Here is a 23,976-nt window from a genome sequence, read left to right as displayed (position 1 = left end):
ACATAAGTAAACATGAGTGGCCATGTTCCAACAAAACTTTAATTATGGCTCTGGCTGGGGAGCTCAGTTGGTTAGAGCATCATCCTGATACACCAAGGTTGTGGGTTCCATCCCTGACAGGGCACATACAAGAATCTATACTAATAAAAGAGTAATATGCTAATTAGACTGGATAGACTGGATGTCTTCCAGACGTCCTTCTGGATAAAGCCACGGTGGTGCGGCTGAGGCAGAGATAGTTAGGGGTGATCAGGCTGGCAGGGAAGAGCAGTTAGGGGCAATCAGGCTGGCAGGGGAGAGTGGTTAGGGGTGACCAGGCAGGCAGGGGAGCAGTTAGGGGCATCAGGCAGGCAGACAGAGTGGTTAGGGGTGATCAGGCAGGAAGGCAGGCAGAGGAGTTAGGGGTGATCAGGCAGGCAGATAGGTGAACAGTTAGGAGCCAGTGGTCTTGGATTGTGAGAGGGATGTCCTGGATTGGAGAAGGTGCAGGTTGGGCTGATAGGTGCCCCCCCCCCCCCATGCATGAATTTATGCACCAGGCCTCTAGTTAACCAATAAGTGCCTAAATAAGTGGAACAACAAATTGGTGTTTCTCTCTCTCTCTCTCTCTCTCTCTCTCTCTCTCTCTCTCTCTCAATCAATACTTATTTTTGAATATATATATTAATTTTAGAGAGAGAGAAAGGGAGGGGGGAGAGAAAAACATTGATGTGGGAGAGAAACATTGATCCGTTGTCTCCTGTACTCACCCCAACTGGGGATTGACCCCACAACCTAGGTGTGTGCCCTGAATGGGAATCGAACCTGCAACCTTTTGGGGCACACTCCAACCCAGTGAGCCTCCCGGCCAGGGCTAGACCACACATTTTTGACAAGAGAAATGGTTTTGGGATCTTTTCTGTGCATCTAGGCTGTAATAGAAAACGTGGCACCCAAGATGATTTAAGTATATTTGTTTAATCAATGAGAACATACAAACATTACTCTGCCATTGTCCCAATAACCCAGGAGGGTCCCGGGAATTGATGGGCAATTATGGTGGAGATTCCGGAACTGACTGGGTGATAATCTCCAGATTCAGGGGGCGCCGGGGCCTACTTTCTGGGTAATGTGGGTGGGTCTCCTCAGCCCGGCTGACAGCCTCAGATTTAGAAGCAATGACACCAGAGGAGGGACCTTGCAACTGGTAGCTCTGAGTCCTACTGTCCAAAGCACGGCTCATCTCAGCACGAGTGTGGCATACTCGCTGGCCTGGGCCGGCTTGTGCAGCAAGGAGGGGGCTGAAGCTGTGCCGTGGGTGGGGGCATTGAAGGCCACTTGGAAATAGGTGACATCCTGTGGGTCTCTAGCTTCAGAGGCCTGAGGGAGGAAGGGAGACTTTGATATGATGGTGTGATGTTGGGGACCAAAGGAATTGTTGAGGGGCAGAGTAGAGGAGGAAACGCTTACCAGTCCGTTGATGGGTTCCACTTCCTGTGGCTGTCTCTTTGTCTCGGTGGCATCTGGAGGGAAGAGGGCATTGTTAGGGCTGCATATTTTACTTACAAACTTTTTTATCTTTACCTGAGGATATATATATTTTTAAAATATATTTTTATTGATTTCAGAGGTAATGAGAGGACAGAGAATCATCAATTGGCTGCCTCCTGCACTCCCCACACTGGGGATCGAGCCTGCAACCTGGGCATGTGCTCTGACCTGGAATTGAATGGTGACCTCCTGGTTCATAGGTCAACACTCAACCACTGAGCCACACCAGCCAGGTGAGGTTTTATATATATATTTTAGCCCTGCTGGTGCGGCTCCATGGTTGAGCCTCGACCCATAAACCAGGAGGTTACGGTTCGATCCCCAGTCAGGGCACATACAAGAAGCAACCAATGAATGCATAAATGAGTGGAACAGCCCTAGCCCGTTTTTCTCAGTGGTTAGAGCGGTGGCCCGTGGTTCAATTGCAGGTTCAATTCTGGTCAAGGACACGTACCTCGGTTGCAGACTTGATTCCCAGGCGGGGTCATGGGGGGGAGGCAACCAATTGATGTGTCTCTCTCACATAGATGTTTCTCTCTCTCTCTCTGTCTCTCCTCCCTCTCACTTTCTCTAAAGAAAAGACCAATGGAGCCAAAACCTGTTTGGCTCAGTGGATAGAGCGTCGGCTTGCGGACTGAAAGGTCCCAGGTTCGATTCCGGTCAAGGGCATGTACCTGGGTTGCGGGCACATCCCCAGTGGGAGATGTGCAGGAGGCAGCTGATCGATGTTTCTCTCTCATCAATGTTTCTAACTCTCTATCTCTCTCCCTTCCTCTCTGTAAAAAATCAATAAAATATATTAAAAAAAAAAGACCAATGGAAAAAATATCCTCAGGTGAGGATTAACAACAACAACAAAGTGGAACAACAAATCAATCAGTAAAAAAAGAGAAAGTTATCACCATCGCAGCTTGAGCCAGCAAACCACCCCCACCTCCACGCCTCTGGCTCCCTCACCCCCTTTCCTGCTCTCAGAAGATGCCTCCCCCTATTCCCCTGTAGGATTTGTACCACAGGGGTCTCTGCTCAGGCTTCCCTCCCTCTCTGAAGGACGTACTGTTTTTGGCTTTGCGATGGCGATGGCGGAGGATGAAGAAAAGGAGGAGGAAGAGGAGGAGCAGGAGGACGATGGCCACTGGGAAGCCGATCAGAATACCATGGTGGTTCTGGGTCTGGTTGTGGTCTGTGGCTGCAAAGAAGGAGACAATGTCGGAGCAGTTGCCCTTCCTAAAGTATCTTCTCAGAGGGCACTGGGGCCGGGTGCTCCCCCATACCCCAGCACAGTCCCGAATGGTCAACTCCTGTGAACCACAATATAAACAAAGCCACTTAAAAATAGTCCAGCCTGCCCTGGCTGGTTTGGCTCAGTGTATAGAGTGTCGGCCTGCAGACTGAAGGGTCCCAGGTTCGATTCCAGTCAAGGGCACATGCCTGGGTTGCAGGCTCAATCTCCAGGGGGTGTGTGCAGGAGGCAGCCAATCTATGATTCTCTCTCGTCATTGATGTTTCTCTCTCTCTCTCCCTCTCCCTTAATCTCTGAAATCAGTAAAACTACATAAAAAACCCCAGCTCCCATGAGCCAACCAAGATAAATTAGGAGTGTAAATGTCATGCTAAACAAGATAACTCAATCAAAAAAGTTAAGAACCATATGATTGCATTCATATGTGGGATATAAAACTGAAAGCAGCAAAGAAACAAACAATACAAACAAAAAATCATAGACACAGTCAACAGAAGTTTAGTTACTAGAGGGGCAGGGTAGTGGGGGGAGGTAGAAGAGGGGCAAGAGGGGTCAAACACATGGTGATGGAAGGAGGCTTGAGTCTGGGTGGTGGGCACACAGGTGATGTGCTATGGAATTGCACATTTGAAACTCATGTTATTAACCAATGTCACTCCAATAAATTTAATAAAAACTTTAAAAAGATTGTAAAGGTAGCAAAACAAATGAGAGAGTTCACTTCAAGAATTAAGAAGTGAGCTGCTCATCGCCCAGACTGGTTTGGCTCAGTGGATAGAGCGTCGGCCTGCGGACTGAAGGGTCCCAGGTTCGATTCTGGTCAAGGGCACCAAAAAAAAAAAAAAAAGTGAGCTGCTCATGGATGAACCTGGAGATTATTATGCTAAGTGAAATAAGCAATGGTTTTTTTTTTTTTTTTTTTTTTTTACCCCAATAGATTTTTTTTTAGCTTGCATCTTGCATGCTTATGTTTCCCCTTAGGATTTCCTTCTCACTCTACTGCAATACCTGAATATCTTCCCTACATTAGTTGCAACCTTTATGCTCAATAGTTCCACATCTGTATCTACAGTTCTCCATCCCTCTAATTCAAGACGTATAAAGCCAACTCTTGAATGCGTGTAAGATGTTGCCTGGCCACCTCAGAAGCAACAAGTCCAAGACACAACTCCTGACCTTGCCCCACGACACCTTTGAAAATGCACTTGTCCGTCTCTCTGTGAATGGTCCCGTAGTACACGCATGTCATAGGCACTGATAGAGACCGTCATGGGCCTGCAGGCTCGTTTATACTAAATTCTACTCAACATGCAGGGAAACACTGATGGCGGCCTCAACCACAGAATGTCTTGGCTCTACAGTTGTTTTTGTAAATTTTTTTTGGAAGGGGGGGGGGAGGGAGAGAGAGAGAGAGAGAGAGAGAGAGAGAGAGAGAGAGAGAGAGAGAGAGAAACCTTGATGTGAAAGAGAAACATGGATTAATTGCCTCCCACACGTATGTGCCCTAACAGGGAATCGAACCCACCACCTTTGGTGCATGGGATGACCCTCCAACCAACTGAGGGATGACCCTCCACCAGCTAGGGCCTTTCTCCATCCCCCCTTATTTATTTAATTGAATTTATTGGGGGTGACACTGGTTTGCAAAACCACACAGGTTTCAAGTGTACAACTCAATAAAACATCACTGCACTGTTGTCTGTGTTTTATATGTGTGTGTGTGTGTGTACGTGTGCCTGTGTGTGTGTTTTATTTAATCCCTTCATCTTCCTTCATTCAGCCCCTCAACGTCCCTACCCTCTAACAGCTGTCCATCTGTTCCATGTATCCATGCCTCTCAACAGTCCTTCTTAATCCTTTACAGACTTTGTTTCCTTATATGTGGAGAAAATGCGGCTCAGAGGAGGGAAAAGAGTAGCAGGGGGACACCCTGAATTAATTGTAGAAATAGCTCTCACAAGTTTAGTGTCCTCGGTGAGGGCAGGAATGAAGTCTCCAGAGAAAAGGTTATCTGATTATCTCAGTTATTTGGGGCTGGCATGATGAGTATCAATCTGCCCTCTGGGAGTAGAGCTCCGTGATGAGGGCTAGGAATCCTAGATGCTCTCAGAAATACTGGCATATGGATCAATGATGAACGGTAGCTGTGGAATCTACAGATGTTATTAGCCAACCACAGACCATCTAGCCTTCTGCTCTCCCAATGGAAAACAGCCCGACCTCCTTCATCTGTATGCTCCCTGCCTCCTCCAGCCATCAGAGGTCTTCTTAAAAAGTTGACTCTGATCCCACCCAGTGTTACTCCATGGTTAGAGTGTGAACCTTCACATTGCAATGGTCCTGGGTTTGATTTCCAGTCAAGGGTACGTACTTGGATTGCAGGTTCCATCCCCGGCCCTTGTTTGGCATGTGCAAGAGGCAACCAATCCATGTGTCTCTCATATCTCTCTCTCTCTCTCTCTCTCCCTCCCCCTCTCTCTTTCCCTCCCTCCCTCCCTCCCTCTCTTCCACTCTCTCTAAAAATCAATGGAGCCCTAACTGGTTTGGCCCAGTGGATAGAGCATCGGCCTTCAGACTGAAAGGTCCCAGGTTCGATTACGGTCAAGGGCATGTACCTTGGTTGCAGGCACATCCCCAGTAGGGGGGGTGGTGCAGGAGGCAGCTGATCAATGTTTCTCTCTCATCGATGTTTCTAACTCTCTATCCCTCTCCCTTCCTCTCTGTAAAAAATCAATAAAACATATTAAAAGAAATCGATGGAAAAAACAGCCTCAGTGAGGATTAATTAAGAAAAAAAATCTGACTCTGTTCCTGGTAAATGAGATTTCTACTCCATGTACCTTCTGTTCTCCACACAACCAGTTACTCACCATGTGGATGTCCCGGCTCCACGGATGTGGGATCAACAGTAGCTTCTGAAAACAGAGTTGAAATGGGGGTGGTTACTTTATTTCTTCTCAGGCTCTTACACGGACTCACAACGACCTACATGCCCTCCCCGGCCCTGAACGTGTGATAAGAAGGCTGCATGGTGGGCAAGGGGTGAGGTTGACCTCACAGCTTCGTGTCTGAGAAGAGGGTGCTGACAACAATCCCCAGGCTACTCTCCTCCTTTACCCAGTCTTTGCTCTAACTGGACATCATCAACTTCAGGAGGGAACTTATGGATGGACCAGCTTCCTCACCTCTGACCACAAGCTGCAGTGGGTCGCTGGGGTGAGACCACACATACGGGTCTTTGCTGAAGGCACCGTAGCATCTGTAGGTCCCTGCCTCTGTGGAGGTGGCACGGTCCATGTGGAAGGTGGCCTGCTGTCCTTTGTCCTGGGCCGTGGAGCTTTGTCTCTGGGTGAACTGAGGTGCATCTTCTTTGGTGAGAATAAATGCATCAAACTTGAAACTGGAGGAACACTGTAACTTCACATTGTCTCCTGGAGCCACCACTGTGCCACTCATGCTGGAGAGTGAGGGTTTGTCATGAGATCCTGAGAAAGAAGGAAGTTTGCTGATAAAGGGGAAGCCATGTCCATGTGCTATGCCTTCCTGTTACCAGGGAGCAAAAGTGGCTTTGGTTTCTATCCCCTCCGAGTCCTGCCCTGAGGGAATGTGTCTCTGCATCATCCCTGATTCCTTCAGAATTCCTTTAGAGACAGAGGCTTTGCTCCTTCCTGCTCCATATCTCAGAGTCAGTTCTCTCTCTGCAAAGAGGTCCCTCCTGGCTCTGCTGTCTGGGTCCCACTCACCCGTCATCACCACATGCAGGATGTCACTGAGCAGGGACCAGTGTCCTCCACTCTTATAGGAGCAGCGGTACAGTCCTGCTTGGCCTCATTTTATCTCTTGGATAGATAAAGTGCTGGTCATCCCAGCCACCAGTAATCTCCTTCTGTCCCTGGGCTCAGGTTCCTCCACTTTATATATCTCATAGGCGTCAGCATCTGGAGGCCCTTGGCACCGGATGGTCACTAGTTCATTATATAGAACGATGGATCCAGGCCGAGCTGTGATAACAGGTGGGGGGAGACTTCCTAGAAGAACAGGTAATAAATTTACAGGTGTATCTACTTCTCAGGCCACCCTCCACTTCCTCCACTTTTACAGCCAGGTGTTCAAATGCCAAGACCACTCTTCCCAGCCCCCAGGAGAGCTGATATCTGGCCAAACCCTACTCCATCCTTGAACAGTAAAAGGATACTCAGCATTCTGAGCCTGAGTGCTCAGGGCTAGATGCAACCCTGGAAGAAAACATTGGGTGAGAACGGCTCAGGCTTTAAAAAATTTTTAAATTTTCAATTACAGTTTACATTCACTATCACTTGGTATCATTTTCAGGTGTACAGCCTAGTGGTTAGATAATCATATCCTTCAAAGAGTGTTTCCCCTGGCTATTTCTAGGAGGCCTGCGTGGTGTGTGCGGGTGGGGTGCTTGTGTCTTTTGTGGAATCAGATGGTGTTGCCAAGGGCTTCCCACCAGACTCTTCTCTTTCTTCCAGTCACTCCCTAAGTGGACAGTGTCATCTCCAGAAGGGGACGTGGGGATGGAGGGCCTTCCTCACCTGTGACCACAAGCTGCAGTGGGTCGCTGGGGTGAGACCACAAATTGGGGTCTTTGCTGAAGGCACCGTAGCATCTGTAGGTCCCTGCCTGTGTGGAGGTGACACGGTCCATGTGGAAGGTGGCCTGCTGTCCATTGTCCTGGGCCGTGGAGCTTTGTCTCTGGGTGAACTGAGGTGCATCTTCTTTGGTGAGAATAAATGCCTGAAATCTGATTCTGGAGAAACACTGTAACTTCACATTGTCTCCTGAAGCCACCACTGTGCCACTCATGCTGGAGAGTGAGGGTTTGTCATAAGATCCTGAGAAAGAAGGAAGTTTGCTGATAAAGTGTGTGTGTGTGGGGGCACGTCCCTTCCTGTTCGCAGTAGCAGATGTGCCTCTGGCTTCTATCCCCTCTGTGTCCCGCCCTGAGGGAATGTGTCTCTGCATCATCCCTGATGCCTTCCTAGAGGCAGAGGCTTTGCTGCTTCCTGCTCCATATCTCAGAGTCTGGTTCTCCCTCTGCAAAGAGGTCCCTCCCGGCTTTGCTGCCTGGGTCCCACTCACCCGTCATCACCACATGCAGGACGTCACTGAGTGAAGACCAGTGTCCTCCACTCTTATAGGAACAGCGGTACGGTCCTGTCTGGTCTGGTTTCATCTCTTGGATAGATAAAGTTCCGGTCTCCCCAGCCAGCGGTAATTTCCTTCCAGCCCTAGGCTCAGGTTCTTCCTCTTTATATATCTCATAGGCTTCAGCCTCTGGAGGCCCTTGGCACCGGATGGTCACTGGTTTCTTAGATAGAACCATGGGTCCAGGCTGAGCTGTGATAACAGGTGGGGGGAGATATCCTAGAAGAAGAGGTAATAAATTTACAGGTGTATCTACTTCTCATGCCACCTTCCACATCCTCCCCTCTTACAGCCACGAGTCTAATTGCCAAGACCCCTCTTCCCAGCCCCCAAGAGAGCTGATATCTGGTCAAACCCAACTCAGCCCTTGAACATTAAAAGGATACTCACCATTCTGAGCCTGACTGCTCTGGGCTAGATACAACCCTGAAAGAAAACATCGGGTGAGAACAGCTCAGGCTTCAAAACGTTTTTTAAATTTTCAATTACAGTTCACATTCATGATGACTCTGTATTATTTTCAAGTGTACTGTCTAGTAGTTAAATATTCACATTCATTACAAAGTGCTTCCCCTGCTATGTTCAGTACCCTCCTGGCACCATACATACTGGTTACAATACTATTGGCTATATTTTCTATGCTGTACTCTAGGCTCCCATGAGTACTCTGTAACTCCTAATCTATACTTGTCAATCCCTTCACCTTTACACCCAGTCCCCATACACTCTCCTCTGGCAACCTCAGTCTGTTCTCCGTGTCTGTGAGTCTGTTTCCATTTTGTTTGCTCATTCATATTGGAGAACAGCCCAACCTTATAGAACCTCTGACCTGCCCCAGTAGCATTGTGCTTGCACCCCGATCCTTCTGTCCAGACTCACCGAGATAGAGCACAATGGGAAGAACCACCGACATGATTCTGGGTCCTCTCTGGTCCATTGGCCTCAGCAATGCTGCCTTTATGCGGAACAGACTTCTCTGAAAGTCACACCAAGCTACAGGAAGTGGTGGGAGGGCCTTGGTTCTCAACCCCAGAGTGAAGGCATTTCACAACGTCTTCTGCTAAAGCCTTGCAGAGGGAGCTGATCATGATGTCAGTCATCTGAACTTTAAACCTCCACCAGCCCAGCTTGGTCCCTATTTTCTGTCCCCAATTTGTCATGGGCATTTAATCTTTCTGTATGAAGTGAGCAGTAAGTGGGATCACAGATGAAGAACAGGACAGAAGTAGTTCCCAGTCTGAGATCTGCTTTGAAATACACTGTGAGCTCATGGTTCCTGCTACTAAATGCAGAGCTTCCTCTTGTTCATGTATAAAATGAGTCAATAATTCTGTCTTTCTGCAGAGCTATACTCACAGTGTGTGCATGTGGTCCAGAGCAGGCCCTCTTAGGGAGGCAGGGGCATAATTATTAGTTCTTTGCCGACTGTGCATGTTCCCACTGCATTGTTAGCACTGACTCTGTCCATGGATGAAAGTGATGAACCTAAGCAAGGTAATTTCACTGGGTTTTGTCACCCCCTTGGTTCCTTTATTTTTGCTGGTAAAAGGAAAGAGGTTTATTCAAATGCCGGATTCTCTTCACCCTTTTGTTGTTATTGTTTTTTTAAAAATATATTTCATTGATTTTTTACAGAGAGGAAGGGAGAGGGATAGAAAGTTAGAAACATCAATGAGAGAGAAACATTGATCAATTGCCTCCTGCACATCCCCCACTGGGGATGTGCCCGCAGCCCAGGTACATGCCCTTGACTGGAACCAAACCTGGGACCCCCCAGTCCGCAGGCCGACGCTCCATCCACCAAGCCAAACCGGCTTCGGCTGTTTTTATTATTTTTAAAAAGTATGTTTTTATTGATTTCAGAGAGGGTAAGGGAGAGGGAGAGAGAGGTAGAAACATCAATGATGAGAGAGAATCATTGTCTGGCTGCCTCCTGCACGCCCCACACAGGGGATCGAGCCCACAACCAAGGCATGTGCTCTGAAAGGGAATCGAACCATGACCTACTGGTTCTTAGCCCCATCGGCTGGGCAATGCCTCTTTGTTTTTAAACCATCTCACTGGCTGAACCTTACTGAGTAGTTATGCCATCCACTCTTCGCAATAAACACATAATTTAGATTTAAAATCTTTCCCTCTCTGTCCAGACATGAGTCATTCTTCCACACAAGTCTGAAGTAATATAACAGCTGACCTTTGCTGGGCTTTCATTTTATCAAGTTTCTGTGGGGAAAGTTGTACATAAACTTCACAAGAACTATGGTGGATTGGGTTAATGTTTCAAGTTATTTGGTCATGTCTTCATTCCTCAGACCCTGAGGACACTGTAGATAATGACAAATCCTACCTGGTTCTTCAGGTTCAGAAATATTTCCTGCTGCTTTTAGGGTTTCCCTGTGGTTGTGGTGTTTCAGTCAACATCCATCTAAGCTTAACCCCAGCATCACCACAACCAGTTCAATTAGCTGGGGAAGTGAGACCCTGTGTTTGTGCCACTGGTGTATGGCCTGAGCATAGAGCAGGGATGGGCAAACTTTTTGACTCAAGGGCCACAATGAGTTCTTAAACTGGACTCAGAAGAAGGAGCTGCGGCCGTGTTTCCCGACGTTGCCATGTTAACACTGGTGCTGGTGAAGGAGCGGAGGGGAGAGCAAGAGAACCCTCCGCTCTTTCGGCTCTGCGGGCTGGATAGAACAGCCGAACGGGCCGAATCCGGCCTTTGGGCCGTAGTTTGCCCACGGCTGGCATAGAGCATAGGGTGTAAGGTGATTTAATCGCAGATGAGAAATTGGAGTTTTCTCAGGATTAAGAAGATAGTGGAAGATTCTAACTGAGAGGAAGGAGCAGACAGGTCAAAATGGTTAGATAAGACTTTCTTTTCTTTGACACTGGGACAAAATATGCCTTTGTATTTCTGTGTCTCTTTCTTTATATTTTGTCTACCTACCTTTCTATCATGTATATTTCCATCTGTTACTAATAGTATCTATCTATCATATATTATATTTATCTATCATCTGTTTTTTGTTATCTATCATCTATCTATCTATCTATCTATCTATCTATCTATCTATCTATCTATCATTCATACGAGCTTTCTCTCATCTACCTTCCTTCTATCATGTATATATCTATCTATAACTATCTATGTATCTATATATAATTTATTATATTTCCCTATCATCCAACTATCTATCTATGAATCATCTATACCACCTTTCTCTCTCATTTATGTTTTATTTATATTAGAGAGAAAAGAAGGACGTGGGAGAGAGGGAAAGGGAGAGAGAGAAAAACATTGAGCAGCTATGTCCTGCACCCCCCTACTGGGGATTGAGTCTGCAATCCAGGCATGTGACCCAACCTGGAATTGAACCAGCGACCTCTTGGTGCCTGAAATGATGCTCAACCAATTGAGCCATAGCAGCTGGGCGATAACTCTATTCTTCATTTTTTGAGGAGCCTCCATACCACCCAAAGTCAAATCCTCTTAGGTCACCATCTATTTGGTTCCCTTTACCCCCTTTTTAAAAAAGATATATTTTTATTGATTTCTGAGAGGAATGCAGATTGAGAGAGAGCCAGAGATAGTAACACTAATGGTTAGAGAGAATCATTGATGGGCTGCCTCCAGCATGTCCCACACTGGGGATGGAGCTTGGAACCTAGGCATGTGCCCTGACAGGGAATCAAACAGTGACATCTTGGTTCATAGGTTGATGCTCAACCAAGAAGCCACCCTGGGTGGTCCCCTTTGCCCTTCCACTCCCTTCCCTCTGGTAATCACCATACTGTTGTTTGTGTCTATGAGTTTCAGTTTTATATCCCACCTGTGAGTGAAATTATACAGTTCTTAGCTTTTCCTGATGGACTCATTTTGCTTAGCATAATAGTCTCAAGGTCCATTCATGTTGCCATGAATGATAGTATTTCATCTGCTCTCATGGCAGAGGAGTATACAATGCAATATGTAGATCATGTATCATAAAATTGTACATTTAAAACCTATATAATCTTATTAACCAATGTCACCACAATAAATTTAATGAAAAATAGCATAGATTCTTTTTTTTTTAAAGCTGCATAGTATCCCATTGTGTGAATGTACCAAAACTTTTGTATTAACTCATCTACTGGTGGGCACTTGGGCTGTGTCCAGATATTAGCGATTGCAAATAACACTGATATCAACACAGGGATGCATATATTCTTTCTGGTTGGTATATAGGGCTTCTTAGGATATATTCCTAGGAGTGGAATCACTGGGTCAAACGGAAGGTCCCTTTTAATTTTTCATGGTGAGTGAACTAAGCCAGGCAGAGAAAGACAAGTACCACATTATCTCACTCTTATGTGGAATCTAATGAACAAAATAAACTGATGAACAAAATAGATCCAGAGACATAGAAGCATGGAACAGACGGATGAGTCTCAGACAAAGGGGGTCAGGGTTCGGGAAGAGATGAACCAAAGAACTTACATGCACCTATGCAAACACCATGGACACAGATTATAATGCAGTGAGGGCCTGGGTAGGGGCATGGGTGCAGATTGGAGGGGGTCCATGGGGAAAATAAAGGAACATTTGTAATATTTCCAAAAATAAAAGATCAGTTATAACAAAAGCCATGTTGGAGAGTGGATACATTTTAGGCATTTGCTCTTCAGACCTCCAAGAGAACCCATTAGTACTGCATTAATTCACTGTGATGTTTGGACATTGTGACAGATTCTGCAGCAGACGGACACACCCCATCATCTGGTAGACAAGACATCCAGCACCTGGTTTCCTCCGGTCATCCTCCCCTCAGGTCATCACTGTCCTTAGAAGCCACGAGTATCCTCAGTGTTTGTCATGATGCTCAGCTAAGGAGCTGATCTGAGTCCATAGACGGACCTCTTGTGGCTGTAGCAGGCCTCCGCCACCAGGACCACCAGGACCAAGAGAACGAGGCCAGCCAGGCTCAGCCGGACTTGGTTCTGGGGGGACACCCTCCAACCAGCAGGTCCTGAGAGAGAAAGGACAGAGGTCACAGAGGAGGAGCCAAAGCCCCTCTCAGGAAAGTGCCCTCCACCTGAGCTCATGTCTCCAGTCTTCTGGATCTGGGAGGTCACTGCCCAGCCACCCTCTGCATAAGCAATATCTGCCTTCTTTCCTCTCGTCATTATGAGCCCTGTGGTGATAGCCTTAAGGAATTCTGGGGTCATGAAAGGCAGGGGTGGGAACTGGGTGGGGAGCTTCCAGTCTTCTCCATGGGAGCCCTGCTTGGTCCTTCTTTTAGAAGTCCCTCTGGAAACTATTGACTCAGCTGATGAGGAATGAACTCCCTGATATTCCTTGTGTCTTTAGTCGAATCTTCTTTCTCCCTATATCTCTTTGCACCTAATCTTCCTTCACCTTTCCTGCTCCTTCTGCAAAGGCTACCAGTTGGCGCTCTCCATCCAGATACCACGCCTGTGCCATTGTCTTGCTTCTCCATTTCCCTTTCTCTTTCCCACTTCCCCCACCAGGCACCTTACCATTAGCTTCCTCACTGCCAAGCTCCATGGACCCTTGCTTTACCTCCATGACTTGATTCCTAAGCCCTTTCTTAAAGGACTTACTTCTACCTCTGGAATTTAGCCAATAAATGGTCTCTTACACTAAAAAAAAAAAAGACTACCCGTTACTCATCATGAGAACGGCTGGGTTCTGTGGGATCAGAATTGTCAGCAGCTTCTGCAAATGGGGATGAAATGGGGATGTTATGTTTTATCTGTGCTCAAATTCCTGCCTGGTCTGATTAGGGGTGAGGACCTCATAGCTTTTGTGGAAGCTGATGGGGTGGACACGGCTTCCCACCAGTCACTGCTCTAAGTGGACAGTGTCATCTTCAGAAGGGGATGTGAGGATGGACCGGCTTCCTCACCTCTGACCATCAGCTGCAATGGGTCGCTGGGGTGAGACCACATAGAGGAGTTTTTGTTGAAGCCACCGTAGCATCTGTAGGTCCCTGCCTGAGTGGAGGTGACACTGTCCATGTAGAAGGTGATCAGGAGTCCATTGTCCTGGACTGTGTAGCTTTGTCTGTGGGTGAATTGAGGTGCACCATCTTTGGTGAGAATAAATGAATCAAAGTTGATTCTGGAGAAACACTGTAACGTCACATTGTCTCCTGGAGCCACCACCCTGCCACTCATGCTCGAGAGGGAGGGTTTGTCATAAGATCCTGAGAAAGAAGGAAGTTGTTGATAAAGGGGAAGCCACGTCCCTTCCTGTTCTCCAGGAGCAGAGGTGCCTCTGGCTTCTATCCCCTCTGTGTCCCACCTGAGGGAATGTGTCTCTGCATCATCCCTGATGCCTTCCTAGAGGTAGAGGCTTTGCTGCTTCCTGCTCCATATCTTAGAGCTTGGTTCTCCCTCTGCAAAGAGGTCCCTCCCGGCTTTGCTGCCTGGGTCCCACTCACCCGTCATCACCAGATCCAGGTTGCCACTGGGCAGGGACCACTCTCCTCTCTCGTAGGAACAGTGGTACAGTCCTGTCCAGTTTGCTTTCATCTCTTGGATAGTGAAAGTGTTGGGTTTCCCAGCCACCAGCAATTTGAGTTTTTCCTTAGGCTCAAGTGCTTCCACTTTATATATCTTGTAGGCTTCAGCGTCCGGAGGCCCTTGGCACAGGATGGTCACTGGTTCATTATATAAAACCATGGGTCCAGGCAGAGCTTTCATAACAGGTGTGGTGAGACCAACTAGAAAAACAGGTGGTAATAAATTTACAGGTGTAATTGTTTCTCATGCCACCCTCGTCTACCTCCCCTCTTAGCCAGAATTCTAAATGTCAAGACTCCTCTTCCCAGCCCCTAAGAGAGCTGATATCTGGCTAAACCCTACTCCATCCATGAACATTATGAGGATACTCAGCATTCTGAGCCTGAGTGCTCTGGGCTGGATGCAACCCTGGAAGGAAACATTGGGAGAGAATGGCTCAGGCTTTTAAAAATATTTAAAGTTTCAATTACAGTTTATATTCACTATCACTTTGCATTATTTTCAGGTGTATAGCGTAGTGCTTAGATAATCATATGCTTCAAAAAGTGTTTCCCCTGGCTATATCTAGGAGGCCTGCGTGTGTGCGGGTGAGGTGCTTGTGGCTTTTGTGGAAGCAGATGGTGCTGCCAAGGGCTTCCCACCACACTCTTCTCTTTCTTCCAGTCACTCCCTAAGTGGACAGTGTCATCTCCAGAAGAGGACGTGGGGATGGAGGGCCTTCCTCACCTCTGACCACAAGCTGCAGTGGGTCACTGGGGTGAGACCACACATAGGGGTCTTTGCTGAAGGCACCGTAGCACATGTAGGTCCCTGCCTGTGTGGACATGACATGGTCCATGTGGAAGGTGGTCTGCTGTCCATTGTCCTGGACTGTGGAGCTTTGTGTCTGAGTGGTGAGAAGTGCATCTTTGTTGAGAATAAATATATGAAATGTGGTGTTGGAGAAACACTGTTACTTCACATTGTCTCCTGAAGCCACCACCCTGCCACTCATGCTTGAGAGTGAGGGTTTGTCATAAGATCCAGATAAAGAAGGAAGTTGTTGATAAAGGGGAGGCCACGTCCCTTCCTGTCCCCAGCAGCAGATGTGCCTCTGGCTTCTATCCCCTCCGTGTCCCGCCCTGAGGGAACGTGTCTCTGCATCATCCCTGATGCCTTCCTAGAGGTAGAGGCTTTGCTGCTTCCTGCTCCGTATCTCAGAGCCTGGTTCTCCCTCTGCAAAGTGGTCCCGCCCAGCCCTATTGCCTGGGTCCCACTCACCCATTATCATCACCAGTTGCAGGGGGTCGCTGAGGGGGGACCAGAATCCTGCTCCCATATAGGAACAGCGGTACAGTCCTATATTGTCCCGCTTCATCTTTTGGATATATAAAGTGTTCGTCCTACCAGCCTCCAGGAATTTACTTCCATTCCTAGGCGCAGGTTCTATCTTTTTGTATATCTTGTAGGCTTCAGCGTAGGGAGGCCCTTGGCATCGGATGGTCACTGGTTCATTATATAGAACCTCGGATCCAGGCTGAGCTGTGATAACAGGTTTGCGATGCTGTGCTAGAAAAACAGGTAATAAATTTACAGCTGTATCTGTTTCTCATGCCATCCTCCACGTCCTCATCTTTATAGCCACGAGTTTAAATGCCAAGACCCCACTTGTCAGCCCCCAAGAGAGCTGATATCTGGCCAAACTCTATTCAATCCTTAAACATTAAAAGGATACTCACTGATCGCAGCCTGAGTGCTCTGGGTGAGATACAATCCTGGAGGGAAACATTGGGTGAGAACATCTCAGTCTTTAAAAATTTTTAATATTTTCAATTACAGTTTGCATTCAATATTATTTTATGTTAGTTTCAGGTGTACCGCCTAGTGGTTAGACAATCATATACATTATGAAGTGATTCCCCTTGCTATGTCCAGTACCCTCATGGCACTATACATACTGGTTACAATAGTATTGGCTATATTTTCTATGCTGTACTCTACACCTCCATGAGGATTCTGTAACTCACAATCTATACTTCTCAATCCCTTCACCTTTACAGTCAGTCACCATACACTCTCCTCTGGCAACCGTCAGTCTATTCTCTGTGTCTCTGAGTCTGTTTCTGTTTTGTTTGCTCATTCATATTGGAGAACAGCCCAGCCTTATGGAACCTCTGACCTGCCCCTGCAGCCCTTCTGTCCTGACTCACCGAGATAGAGCACAATGGGAAGAACCACCGACATGATTCTGGGTCCTCTCTGGCCCATTGGCCTCAGCGATGCTGCCTTTATGCGGAACAGACTTCTCTGAAAGTCACACCAAGGAACAGGAAGTGGTGGGAGGGCCTTGGTTATCACTCCCAGAGTGAAGGCATTTCACAACGTCTTCTGCTAAAGCCTTGCAGGGGCAGCTGATCATGATGTTAGTGATGTGAACTTTAAACCTCCATCAGCCCAGTCTGGTCCCTATTTTCTGTCCCTAATTCCTCATGGGCATTTAATCTTTCTGTATGAAGTGAGCAGTAAGTGGGACCACAGATGAAGAACAGGACAGAAGAAGTCCCCAGTCTGAGATCTGCTTTGAAATACACTGTGAGCTCATGGCTCCTGCTGCTAAATGCAGAGCTTCCTCCTGTTCATGTACAAAATGGGTCAATAATTCTGTCTTTATGCCGAGCTATACTCACAGTGTGTGCATGTGGTCCAGAGCAGGCCCTCTTAGGGAGGCAGAGGCATAATTATTAGTTCTTTGCCGACTGTGCATGTTCCCACTGCATTGTTAGCACTGACTCTGTCCATGGATGAAAGTGATGAACCTAAGCAAGGTAATTTCACTGGGTTTTGCCACCCGTTGGTTCTTTTATTTTTGCTGGTAAAAGAAAAGAGGTTTATTTGAGTGCCGGCTTCTCTTCACCCTTTTTTGGTTATGTTTTTTTTTTAAAAAAATATGTTTTTATTGATTTCAGAGAGGGCAAGGGGGAGGGAGAGAGGTAGAAACATCAATGATGAGAGAGAATCATTGTCTGGCTGCCTCCTGCATGCCCTCACAGGGGATGGAGCCCTCAACCCAGGCATGTGCCCTGACAGGGATTTGAACTTTGACCTCCTGATTCATAGGTCAGTGCTCAACTACTCAGCCCCATCGGCTGGGCAATGGGTCTTTCTTTTTAAACCATCTCACTGGCTGAACCTTACTGAGTAGCTATGCCATTCACTTTTCTCAATAAACATATATCTTAGATTTAAAATCTTCCCCTCTCTGCACCGACATGAGTCATTCTTCTACACAAATCTGAAGTAATATAACAGCTGACCTTTACTGGGTTTTCATTTTATCAAGATTCTGTGGAGAAAGTTGCATGTAATCTTCACAAGAACTGTGTTGATTGGGTTAATGTTTCAAGTTATTTGGTCATGTCTTCGTTCATCACACCCTGAGGACACTGTAAACAATGATAAATCCTACCTGGTTCTTGACATTCAGAAATATTTCCTGCTGCTTCTAGGGTTTCCCTGTTGTTGTGGTGTTTCAGTCAACAGCCATCTAAGCTTAACCCCAGCATCACCACAACCCGTTCAATTAGCTGAGGATATGAGACCCTGTGTTTGTGCCATTGGTGTTTGGCCTGGGCATAGAGCAGAGGGTGTATGTGAGATAATCACAGATGAGAAATTGGATTTTTCTCAGGTTTAAGAAGATAATGGAAGATTCCAACTGAGAGGAAGGAGCAGACAGGTCATAATGGTTAGATAAGACTTTCTTTTCTTTGACACTGGGACAAAATATGCCTTTGTATTTCTGTGTTTCTTTCCTTCTTTTTTGTCTACCTAACTTACTATCATGTATATTTCCATCTGTTACTAATATATATCTATCTAAAATCTATTATTTTTATCTATCATCTATTTTCTGTTATATCTATCTATCTATCTATCTATCTATCTATCTATCTATCTATCTATCATCTATCTATCTATCTTCCATACCAGCTTTCTTTCTCTCATCTGCCTACCTTTCTGTCATGTATATATCTATTGTAACTATCCATGTATGTATATAATTTATTATATTTCTCTATCATCCAACTACCTTTGAGTCATTTATACCACCTTTCTCTCTCATCTGTGTTTTATTGATTTGAGAGTGAAAGGAAGGGAGCGAGAGAGAAACATCAAGCAGCTACTTCCTGCACGCCCCCTACTGAGGATGGAGCCTGCAACCCAGGCATGTGCCCTGTTCTGGAATTGAACCAGTGACCTCTTGGTGCCTGGGATGACGTTCAACCAACTGAGCCACAGCAGCCAGGTGATAACTCTATTCTTCATTTTTTGAGGAGCCTCCATACCCACCCAAAGTCAAATCATCTTAGGTCACCATCCACTTTGTCCCCTTTACCACTTTATTAAGAAATATGTTTTTTTATTGATTTTTGAGAGAGAGAGAAACACCAATGGTGATAGAGAATCATTGATTGGCTGCCTCCTGCACACCCACACTGGGGATGGAGCCTGAATGGGAATTGAACCATGACCTCCTGGTTCATTGGTCAATGCTCAACCACTGAGCCCTGCCAGCTGGGTAGTCCCCTTTACTCTTTACTACCCCTCCACTCCTTCCCTCTGATGACCACCACACTCTTGTCTGCATCTGTGAGTTTCAGTTTTATATCCCACCTGTGAGTGAAATGATACAGTTCTTAGCTTTTCCTGACTGACTCATTTCGCTTAGCGTAATATTCTCAAGGTCCAACATTTTAGCCATATTGTCACAAATGGCAGTATTTCATCTGTTCTCATGGTTGAGGAGTATACAATGCAATATGTAGATCATGTATCATAAAATTGTTAATTTGAAACCTATATAATCTTATTAACTAACAGGAGGCCCAGTGCAGAAATTTGTGCACCAGTGGGATCCCTTGGCCTGGCCGGTGATTGGGGCCCATTGGGGCCATCTTGCCCAGTCCTGGGTCAGGGCTGATGGGGGCTGGCTGGCTGGGGAGGGAGGGTGGGAGGTTGGCTCCAGGGCATGTTCAGCCTGTCTCGCCCAGTCCTGATCGGCTGGACCCCAGCATCAAACTAACCTATGGGTCACAGCGTCTGACCCTCTGGTGGTCAGTGTAGCGATTTCTTGAGTGGTAGACTGAACAGTTGACCAATCAGACACTTAGCATATTACACTTTTATTATATAGGATGTCACCCCAATAAATTTCACGAAAAATAGCATAGATCCTTGTTTTGTACAGCTGCATAGTATTCCATTGTGTAAATGTACCACAGCTTTTGCATCCACTCATCTGCTGATGGGCACTTGGGCTGTTTCCAGATATTAGCTACAGTCAATAACACTGTTATGAACATAGGGTGCATATATTTAGTCTGGTTGGTATTTTGGGCTTCTTAGGATATATTACTAGGAGTGGGATCACTGGGTCAAATGGAAGTTCCATTTTTAATTTTTCATGGTGAGTGAACTAAGCCAGTCAGAGAAAGACAGTTACCACTGATCTCACTCATATGTAGAATCTAATGAACAAAATAAACTGATGAACAAAATAGATCCAGAGATACAGAAGCATGAGTCTCAGACAAAGGGGGTTGGGGGTCGGGAAGAACTTATCTGCACATATGCTAAAACTATAGACACAGGTTATAATGCAGTGAAGGCCTGGGTGGGGGCATGGGTGCAGGTTGGAGGGTGTCCATGGGGGAAAGAAAGGAACATCTGTAATATTTCCAACAATAAAAGATCAGTTACAAAAAACGCCATGCTGGCCAGTGGACACATTTTAGGCATTTGCTCTTCAGACCTCCAAGAGAACCCATTAGTACTGCATTAATTCACTGTGATGTTGGGACATTGTGACAGATTCTGCAGGAGACGGACACATCCCATCATCTGGTAGACAAGACAGCCAGCACCTGGAGGGTTTGTCATCCGCCCCTCAGATCAACACTGGCCTTAGACCCACGAGTGTCCTAGGTTTTTGTCATGATGCTCAGCTAAGGAGCTGATCTGAGTCCATAGACAGACCTCTTGTGGCTGTAGCAGGCCTCTGCCACCAGGACCACCAGGACCAAGAGAACCAGGCCAGCCAGGCTCAGCCGGACTTGGTTCTCGGGGGACACACTCCAACCAGCAGGTCCTGAGAGAGATAGGACAGAAGTCACAGAGGAGGAGCCAAAGCCCCTCTCAGGAAAGTGCCCTCCACCTGAGCTCATGTCTCCTGTCTCCTGGATCTGGGAGGTCACTGCCCAGCCACCCTCTGCATAAGCAATATCTGCCTTCTTTCCTCTCGTCATAATGAGCCCTGTGGTGATTGCCCTAAGGAATTCTGGGGTCATGAAAGGCAGGGGTGGGGACAGGGTGGGGAGCTTTCAGTCTTTTCCATGGGAGCCCTGGTCCTTTGGGATGCCCCTCTGCAAACTAGTGACTCAGCTGATGGGGAATGGCCTCTCTGATATTCCTTGTGTCTTTAGTCGAAGATTCTCTCTCCCTCTGTCCCTTTGCACCTAGTCTTCCTTCACTTTTCCTGTTCCTTCTGCAAAGACTACCCATTGGCTCTCTCCACTCACAGAGCCCACCTGTGACATTCCCTTCCGTCTCCATCTCCCTTTGCTTTCCCTGCTTCCCCTTCCAGGCACAATACCACTAGGTTCCTCACTGCCAAACTCCACAGGCCCTTGTTTTACCTCCACAACTTGTTTCCTAAGCCCCTTTCTTCTAGGACTTACTTCTTCTACCTCTGTCACTTACCCAATAAATGGTCTTCTTACAGTTAAAAAAAAAAGACTACCAGTTATTCACCATGAGGACAGCTAAATTCTGTGGGATCAGGATTGTCAGCAGCTTCTGCAGATGGGGATGATTTCCTTATCTGTGCTCAGGGTCCGTTTCCTCAGATTCACAACGACCTACATACTCTCCCAGCCCTTAGGTATGTGTCAGAGGCCTGTATGATAGGTGAGTGGTGAAGTCCTCATAATTTTTATGGAAGCTGATAGTGTGGACACGGCTTCCTACCAGCCACTGCTCTAAGTGGACAGTGTCATCTCCTGAATGAGACGTGGGGATGGACCAGCTTCCTCACCTCTGACCACAAGCTGCAATGGGTCGCTGGGGTGAGACCACACATAGGGGTCTTTGCTGAAGGCACCGTAGCATCTGTAGGTCCCTGCCTGTGTGGAGGTGACATGGTCCATGTGGAAGGTGGCCTGCTTTCCATTGTCCTGGGCTGTAGAGCTTTGTCTCTGGGTGAACTGAGGTGCATCTTCTTTGGTGAGAATAAATGCCTGAAATCCGATTCTGGAGAAACACTGTAACGTCACATTGTCTCCTGGAGCCACCATCGTGCCACTCATGGTCGAGAGTGAGGGTTTGTCATAAGTTCCTGGGGAAGAAAGAAGCTTGCTGATAAAGGGGAAGCCACATTCATGCACTGTCCCTTCTTATTTTAGGGAGTAGATGTGGCTCTGGCTTCTATCCCCTCCATGTCCCGCCCTGAGGGAATGTGTCTCTGCATCATCCCTGATTCCTTCCTGGAGGTAGAGGCTTTGCTGCTTCCTGCTCCGTATCTCAGAGCCTGGTTTTCCTGCTTTTCCTGCTGCAAAGAGGTCCCTCCCTGCTGCCTGGGTCCCACTCACCCGTCATCACCAGATGCAGGATGTTACTGAGTGGGGACCAGTGTCCTCCACTCTGATAGGAACAGCAGTACGGTCCTGTCCAGTATGGTTTCATCTCTTGGATAGCTGAAGTGTTGGTCTTCCCAGTTACCAGTAATTTCTTTCCATCCTTTGGCTCAGGTTCTTCCACTTTATATATCTTGTATGCTTCAGCGCCTGGAGGTCCTTGGCACCGGATGGTCACTGGTTCATTATATAAAACCATGGATCCAGGCTGAGCTGTGATAACAGGTGGGGGGAGACTTCCTAGAAGAAAGAAATAAATTTACAGGTGTGTCTGTTTCTCATGCCACCATCCACTTCCTCCCCCTTTACAGCCACGAGCTTAAATGCCAAGATCCTCTTCCCAGCCCCCAAGAGAGCTGATATCTGGCCAAACCCTACTGAGTCCTTGAACAGTAAAAGGATACTCAGCATTCTGAGCCTGAGTGCTCTGGGCTAGATGCAACCTTGGAAGGAAACATTGGGTGAGAACAGCTCAGGCTTTTAAAAACTTTTTAAATTTCCAATTACAGTTTACATTCACTATCACTTGGTATTATTTTCAGGTGTACAACCTAGTGGTTAGATAATCACATGCTTCAAAAAGTGTTTCCCCTGGCTATTTCTAGGAGGCCTGCATGGTGTGTGTGGGTGGGGTGCTTGTGGCTTTTGTGGAAGCAGATGGTTATTGCCAAGGGTTACCCACCAGACTCTTCTCTTTCTTCCAGTCACTCCCTAAGTGGACAGTGTCATCTCCAGAAGGGGACGTGGGGATGGCGGCCTTCCTCACCTCTGACCACAAGCTGCAATGGGTCACTGGGGTGAGACCATACATAGGGGTCTTTGCTGAAGGCACCGTAGCATCTGTAGGTCCCTGCCTGTGAGGACGTGACATGGTCCATGTGGAAGGTGGTCTGCTGTCCATTGTCCTGGGTTATGGAGCTTTGTCTCTGGGTGAACTGAGGTGCGTCTTCTTTGGTGAGGATAAATGCATGAAATCTGATTCTGGAGAAACACTGTAACTTCACATTGTCTCCTGAAGCCACCACCGTGCCACTCATGCTGGAGAGGGAGGGTTTGTCAAAAGTTCCTGAGAATGAAGGAAGTTTGCTGATAAAGGGGAAGCCATGTCCATGCGCTGTCCTTTCCTGTTTCCCGGGAGCAGACGTGGCTCTGGCTTCTATCCCCTCCATGTCCCACCCTGAGGGACTGTGTCTCTGCATCATCCCTGATGCCTTCCTAGAGGTAGAGGCTTTGCAGCTTCCTGCTCTGTATCTCTGTATCTGCAAAGAGGTCCCTCCTGGTCCTGCTGCCCCGGTCCCACTCACCCGTCATCACCACACGCAGGGGGTCACTGAGCAGGGACCAGTGTCCTCCACTCTGATAGGAACAGCGGTACAGTCCTGTCTGGTCTGGTTTCATCTCTTGGATATATGAAGTGTTGGTTCTCCCAGCCACCAGTAATCTCCTTCTGTCCCTAGGCTCAGGTTCTTCCACTTTATATATCTCATAGGCTTCAGCGTCGGGTGGCCCTTGGCATAGGATGGTCACTGGTTCATTATATAGAACTATGGATCCAGGCAGAGCTGTGATAACAGGTGGTGGAAGACTTCCTAGAAGAAGAGGTAACAAATTTACAGGTGTGTCTGTTTTTCCTGCCACCCTCTACTTCCTCCCTCTTACAGCCACGATTTTGAGGGTCAGGACCCCTCTTCCCAGCCCCAAGAGCGGAAATCAGGCCAAACCCTACCTAGTCCTTGGGAATATTAAAGGGAATACTCACCTTCCTGAACCCTACTGCTCTGGGTTAGATACAATCCTGGAAGGAAACACAGGTGAGCACAGCCCAGCCTTACAGAA

General features: G+C 47.1%; 2 protein-coding genes and 1 pseudogene across 5 annotated transcripts; all 3 read right to left on the bottom strand.

Moving 5' to 3' along the window:
- Positions 1–939: 939 nt before the first annotated feature.
- Positions 940–8,155, bottom strand: LOC308530476 (leukocyte immunoglobulin-like receptor subfamily A member 6). 3 transcript variants are annotated; one of them, XM_081107149.1, is made up of 7 exons: positions 7,877–8,155; positions 7,330–7,629; positions 5,959–6,258; positions 5,644–5,688; positions 2,588–2,719; positions 1,450–1,502; positions 940–1,359 (listed from the first exon to the last, which is right to left on the bottom strand). In XM_081107149.1, the coding sequence occupies exons 1-7, from the start codon at positions 8,118–8,120 to the stop codon at positions 1,219–1,221; spliced, it is 1,215 nt and encodes a 404-aa protein (XP_080963275.1). In that variant the 5' UTR covers positions 8,121–8,155; the 3' UTR covers positions 940–1,218. The 3 variants fall into 3 exon arrangements, with proteins under 3 accessions (XP_080963275.1, XP_080963277.1, XP_080963276.1); XM_081107151.1 differs by lacking the exons at positions 7,330–7,629; positions 7,877–8,155 and adding an exon at positions 6,517–6,864; XM_081107150.1 differs by lacking the exon at positions 2,588–2,719 and having other exon boundaries at positions 945–1,359; positions 7,877–8,046.
- A 4,653-nt stretch (positions 8,156–12,808) lies between these two features.
- Positions 12,809–14,629, bottom strand: LOC308530728 (platelet glycoprotein VI-like; the record flags this gene model as incomplete). Its single annotated transcript, XM_081107412.1, has 3 exons — positions 12,809–12,951; positions 13,852–14,151; positions 14,389–14,629. 3 exons carry the CDS (start codon positions 14,627–14,629, stop codon positions 12,809–12,811), a joined length of 684 nt encoding a protein of 227 aa, XP_080963538.1.
- Positions 14,630–15,140: 511 nt separating this feature from the next.
- LOC308530727 (leukocyte immunoglobulin-like receptor subfamily B member 3) lies at positions 15,141–23,538 on the bottom strand (annotated as a pseudogene). The gene is made up of 5 exons: positions 23,445–23,538; positions 22,907–23,206; positions 21,543–21,842; positions 20,486–20,597; positions 15,141–15,591 (listed from the first exon to the last, which is right to left on the bottom strand). The product of its transcript is annotated as a leukocyte immunoglobulin-like receptor subfamily B member 3 (transcript).
- Positions 23,539–23,976: the final 438 nt, after the last annotated feature.

This window comes from Myotis nattereri (assembly GCF_964212035.1).
Source record: "Myotis nattereri genome assembly, chromosome: 15".
NCBI lineage: Eukaryota > Metazoa > Chordata > Mammalia > Chiroptera > Vespertilionidae > Myotis > Myotis nattereri.
The sequence above is the reverse complement of the archived record's forward strand: the minus strand, read 5'-3'. Positions and strand labels throughout refer to the sequence as shown.